Raw genomic sequence first — 5,606 nt, 5'->3', positions numbered from 1 at the left:
CACCAAATTTCCCAAATATTAATTCCTTTTGCTCATTGGTCTAACTATACATTCTTGTGGAACTTCAGTGATATCCAGAAGCAACATGTTGCAGTGGAACTTCAGTGAATATACATTCTTGTGGAATTTCCCAGATATCACTGAACTTTAGACTACCGTATATTGATGCTGCAAATACATGTAGAGTGAAGCACACCAGATATTTTCCATCTATGTAAATTACATTCTACAAATGGTTGATGAACTTGCCTATTTAGAGAATAAAATGGAGATAATTACCGGCAAATGGTACAAACAAGACAAGCCATACAGAACCTAATGAAATTTTACAAATGTATGGGCTCTACTAATCTACTGTCCAGTCATTAGTTACTACAGGAAATGGACAACACTTAGTATGCACATACCTAGGGAGAAAAGTCCTTCAACTATACATTAGTTTAGTAAAACCAGATTCACATCACAAGCCATATACAGGGTGTTGAATTTGGGGAGGCAAGAGATTCAAATCCATGCACTGCTGCTTATCATAGTCCCGTGTACCAGGAGTTGCTCCTGTTGCCATTCTGAGGATCTCATTGCCGGTTGCGCAGTAATGAGCAAATGCCAGTCCCCCATCCAAGATGTCCGAGAATTTGGGGAGTAAAGGTAGCTTCCTCACTCCTTTTCTCTTTACACCTTCTCCACACTGACCATTTCTATCTTTCAGAACTTTGTCAAGCTCCGAGTACTCCATAAATCTCTCGGTTGCTGCTTCCCATGACAAACTGTATCTTTTCTCAGGGGTCAAAGGTTGAGGTTCACTAGACATGGCCTCCTTCACTCGGGCAACAAATTCCTCTGGAGTTTTATACATCAAGCAGTTGGGAAATGACTTGAAAAATTCATTTGATGGATGATCGGGACAGATAACAAATTTCCCCATTGCAAGAGCCTCAGCAGTTGCTGTGCACAGTACATCACTAACACTGGGATTGATGAAAACCTTGTACCTGAAAGTTAGCAAGAGAGAAAAACCACCACTTCAGTAATTAGAAACATATAGCCAAAACAAGGGAGTTTATTTAGCGGCCTGCTTGATTCTAATCTCACCCATGGAGTGAATCATCGGCATGGTCCTTTCCCTTGTAGAAATTGATGCCCAAATCCAATTTCCTAGCAGCAGCCTCGACAGCCTGTGAATCCTCGCCATTTCCATAAACATCTAACTTGAAGCCCTCCAAGTCATTTTTGTGTTTGTGTAACAAATCAATCAGTTCTTTATAGCCTTTAGCCCAAACCATCTTCCCAAGAAAATACGCTCCCTTGGAAAAAGAGTTATGTCCACGCTCCCTATCCGCTATTACTTTTTCGCCAATATTGAGGAACTTTGGATTTACGCCATGAACGTTGCAAATGATGGACCTGGGTAGATCTTGAGTTGCTGCAGAAAGACGTAAAACCTGCAGGCACCATTATTAGTTGTACTGTAGCAACCACGATGTCAACACAAAAATTGACCTAAAACACTGTACCTTGTGGCAGTATGCCCTAGTCACCCAATTGTTGATATGTTTAACAAGGAAAGCTTGAAGAGCACCATTTTTCTCCCTTTTGATATACTCTAGATAATTTGTATGAACTACACCAATGACATGATTGAACTTGTCTGTCCAACGCTTCCCATGATGATACCAATTGAGATGCTCTGGTTCTTCCAGAATTGCTATATCAGCTTCTCTTGAGGGAATGAATTCTGAGGTATCCCCTGCAGGAATAATGCTTCGTCGCTCTTTTGAGAACTGTTGAAGATAATGAACAATGAAAATCTTTGGGGAAAACAAAGTATGGAGTGAAGACGTAAACCTTGGGATATATGTGAGTTGGATGTTTACCTTGCCAGGATAGAAGGATATCTTAAAACTTGCTGCAAAGCCAAGTCTTTCCTGTAGCCAGTTCCTAATATAAGTTTCTTGCTCTTCTGGTGAACTAAAGGTGATGTTATCCGGGTAGACTAGTTGCTGGTCTGACTTACAGAGCCAAGGAACCACTAGTGTCACTTTTTCCATTGTACTTCTTGCCAGATATGCAGCACGGAACAGTGGATTGATAGCTGTCCCAGTCATCCATGGAAGACTTGCTGTGGTGACAATTGCAACATGTCGTCTGTTGTCTGAGATCTTGTACTTTGCAGGATCGTTCCAAAAACCTTCTCTGTGATAGCCAGTACTTTCTAGCACCCTAGCTATCCTTAGATCAAGCTCATCAGTTATGTCCTCACTACCAATTAAGGATCTATCTCCTGAAAAAGGCGGATGCATGAGCCGGCCATTCCGTTTACTGTACAATGTGCCCACTAGTTTTTCACACAGATCTGCAACACAACATTAACAAGAATTTTAAAAGTCGACACAGAAAAAAAACAAGAGTTGAAGGAAACAAATAATTATATTTTGTACCTCTTTGTACACCAAGTTGATCCAAGAATGGTCCAGACTGCCTGACTAGATATGCCAGTATTTCAGTTAGATCCAGTGGCGGGGCATCCTGCTTTACATTCCAAATTCAGTTCAGAGAAAACACACCTAAGCAATGACTAATAAGACCAAATGGCAAGCAGAGGATTGCATAAGTGACAGAATCAAGTGTTTTTTGAGCAAGAAGGATTGCTTTTAGGAAACATACCAGCTTGTTGTATTTAAGGAAAACGAATTCAATGTCAATGAATTTGAAGTAATGGCAATATCAATAGGAATTGGCTTCCGATGTCATCTAAAAGAAGTCATACTTGCAAGTTAGCTACGTTTATGCTGCTTCATCATTCGTAAGCATCAAATCCTATCTATTGGCTTCTTCTTTTTCTGCAACAAGTAATGATCTTGGTGCTGAAAAATTGGCGTTAAACCAGTATGTGTTGCAGTTTGCAGAATTAAACATATATTTATTAAAGGACTTGCTTTTGTCATAATAGGTTACTACAAGGCAAAGGGAATCCACGGAAGTTCACGTTAGGGAAATGTATTCAAAACGGAATTGTCACCAAAGTTTCAACTGTACAGAAGAAGTGCAGTTAAGCTCAGGCATTGTTTCTTATGCATTACCTTCGGTTCCTGAGACTCTTTGTTCATAGATTTCTGCAATAAAAATGAGTAGTACACATTAGTACTTTAATTGACACCAAACATCACAGCTCACATGACGGAATAACAGATTAGTACATTAATTGTTCATAGATTGCTTAGTACTTTGTATTGTTTTTAAAGGTAGAATTGCTGCACAGATGTCATCGGATCATTGCAAGCTGGGAAAATAGACGGGGATATTAAGCTGAAATTGCTGATTTTAGCTGTTCCTAAAATCATCTTATTTTAGAAATACAGTGCATTTATTTCACAACAATGAGTTAGATACCAAACGTTATCATATCTAAATAGGAGTATCTAATAAAATAGTACAACAAATGTGGGAAAAAATATCTGGCTGCTGCCACCTCTAGTTTTACTTGAGCTTAACATGATTATAATACTCCCTTCGTTTTTATTTACTCTGCATATTAGGTTTGACTGAAGTCAAACTTCGTAAAGTTTCATCAAGTTTATAGAAAAAAATATAAACATTAACATAACAAATCTATATGATATGAAAGTACATTCAATAATAGATCTAATGGTATTGATTTGTTATTGTATATGTTATTATTTTTGTTTATAAACTTTGTCAAAGTTTATAAAGCTTGACTTTGACCAAAGCTAATACGCGAACTAAATAAAAATCAGAGGGAGTAGTATTTTGTTGCTACGGATCCCAAAGCTACCGGTCATAACAAATTCGATTTCCAAAGCACATGGTTTAATAAACAAGTATTAGGTGCACGTCATCATTCACTGTTCAAATGCTACAATCGAACTTACCAAGCTCAGTTTAAATTTCTCCACAAAGTCGGTGCGGACACGAAACCCAGCAGACATCTCACTTGACAGGCTCCGGCGCTCGAACTCCTTGAGCCTGTTCCGTATCATCTTCACCACCTCCCACTCCTTCTTCCCCTCGTCACAGCCACCAGCCTTCCCGCTGGACACAATGGCGTTGCGGATAGCCATGATCCCAGAGAGGTCGATGCGGAGGCTGGCGCCGGACTTTGGCGACCATCCGTCGAGCACTGTCGCCGAGTACTGCTTCCTCAGCTCCGCAATCTTGGGCTGGATCCGCTTCCGCACCAACTCCAGCTCCGCGAAGGGCGCCCCCGCGGCCACCGGCGGCGCCGGTCCGGGCCCCGCGAGCGCCGACGCCGAAGAGAGGAGGCGCCCCAGCTCCCTATCGGTCCGCGTCCGCATCAGCTGCAGGTCGGCGGTCGCCGAGTCCCGCACCTCGCGCCAGCCCTTGGAGATGAAGGCGAACGCGCCGTCGTCGCGGCTGGAGCCGGTGATCGGCGGCGGATTATCCACGCCCATGTCCCGTGAGTAGGCTGGGGAACTGGGATCTAGCGTTGGGTTGGCTAGGGATTGGGTTCTGGAAGCGCGTAGGACAGTCGCGAGGCGGGAGACGATGGTGGTGGGGTGGGGACGGGGGAAGAAGAAGACGGTGGCGTACTTGACGGCCACGGGGGAAGGGAGCGAGAGGTTTTGGTTCGGCTCGGTCGCTCAGCTCACGTGAGCGAGGACGACGGGACGCCAGAGATCAGACCGCGCGAATGCCGACACTTGGCCCGGTGGGCCTGGGGAAATCTTGATGTGTGGTGGCTCGTGAAATAGTTCCTCTCCGGTTCCGTCCCGCGAACATTTTCCGTTCCGAAACATCTAAAAAACCACTTACCCCTAAAAAAACTAAAAAATATTTTTTGCGCAAAAAATAATCTAAAAACCTTTCCGAAAGGATGTGCTTCTTTCCTGCTTGCCTCTAATTTTTCCTTTCTGGATAGAGCTGTTCTGGATACTACCGTGAAAACTCTAGTAGCATGTAGAAGAGGCCTCTGGGGTTCGTCGTTTCCTCGTGTATTTTTCCGATGGTTGCTAGTCGCTTCGAAAAAACATTGCTTTTTGTGTGTAATCGTTCACTCTGTGCAAAAGGTTTATTCGGTTTACATGGTTCAATTTATACGGTTTTTTGGTTTGTATGGTATTAATACTTTGGTAAATATGGTATGAAATTAAAATGTGATTCGGTTTCGATGTATACCAAATTATTTCAATATGGTTTCAGTATATATCATAATAACCAAAGCTGACACGAATTTGAAAATGACATAATAATAATTTGTAGATTTATGACTCAAAACACATACTGTTTTATACAAATAGTATATAATTATATGTGTGTGTATACAAATAGTATATATGCATGCATTGATTCATCTGTTGATGGTTGTGGACATGCTTTGCATTTTGAAAAGGGAAAAATGACTATGTTACAACAAAAAATTACGTGCTTAGTAGTAAATTTGACTCATGTACAAGAAAAATGACAACTTGTATGGTTGTTCATCACAAAAAATATAAAATTATTGTTTACCTCGGTTTGTTCAGTTTTTCGGTATATACCATAAAAACCAAATTTCAAATCGATATGAAAAGTTTATACCATACCGAAACCAGAAATCATAAAAACCATAAATTTGATTCGATTCGATT

The 5,606-nt window shown here is 41.3% G+C and overlaps 1 protein-coding gene across 2 annotated transcripts; it reads right to left on the bottom strand.

The window, feature by feature from the left end:
* Positions 1-181: 181 nt before the first annotated feature.
* LOC119355125 (digalactosyldiacylglycerol synthase 1, chloroplastic-like) lies at positions 182-4,581 on the bottom strand. 2 transcript variants are annotated; one of them, XM_037621906.1, is made up of 7 exons: positions 3,891-4,581; positions 3,081-3,113; positions 2,439-2,529; positions 1,875-2,353; positions 1,515-1,781; positions 1,093-1,442; positions 182-992 (listed from the first exon to the last, which is right to left on the bottom strand). In XM_037621906.1, the coding sequence occupies exons 1-7, from the start codon at positions 4,428-4,430 to the stop codon at positions 461-463; spliced, it is 2,292 nt and encodes a 763-aa protein (XP_037477803.1). In that variant the 5' UTR covers positions 4,431-4,581; the 3' UTR covers positions 182-460. The 2 variants fall into 2 exon arrangements, with proteins under 2 accessions (XP_037477803.1, XP_037477804.1); XM_037621907.1 differs by having other exon boundaries at positions 2,439-2,526.
* Between the last annotated feature and the right edge of the window lie 1,025 nt (positions 4,582-5,606).

This window comes from Triticum dicoccoides, chromosome 2A (genome assembly GCF_002162155.2).
Source record: "Triticum dicoccoides isolate Atlit2015 ecotype Zavitan chromosome 2A, WEW_v2.0, whole genome shotgun sequence".
Lineage (NCBI taxonomy): Eukaryota > Viridiplantae > Streptophyta > Magnoliopsida > Poales > Poaceae > Triticum > Triticum dicoccoides.
Note: the sequence above shows the minus strand (reverse complement) of the source record. Positions and strands in the feature narration are given on the sequence as shown.

Coding starts and splice junctions, on each gene's coding strand:
- LOC119355125 (XM_037621906.1), bottom strand. CDS start 4,430: ATGGGCGTGGATAATCCGCCGCCGATCACCGGCTCCAGCCGCGACGAC. Junction 3,114..3,890: donor AGAAATTTAAACTGAGCTTG/GTAAGTTCGATT, acceptor TTTTTATTGCAG/AAATCTATGAACAAAGAGTC. Junction 1,782..1,874: donor TATCCTTCTATCCTGGCAAG/GTAAACATCCAA, acceptor TATCTTCAACAG/TTCTCAAAAGAGCGACGAAG.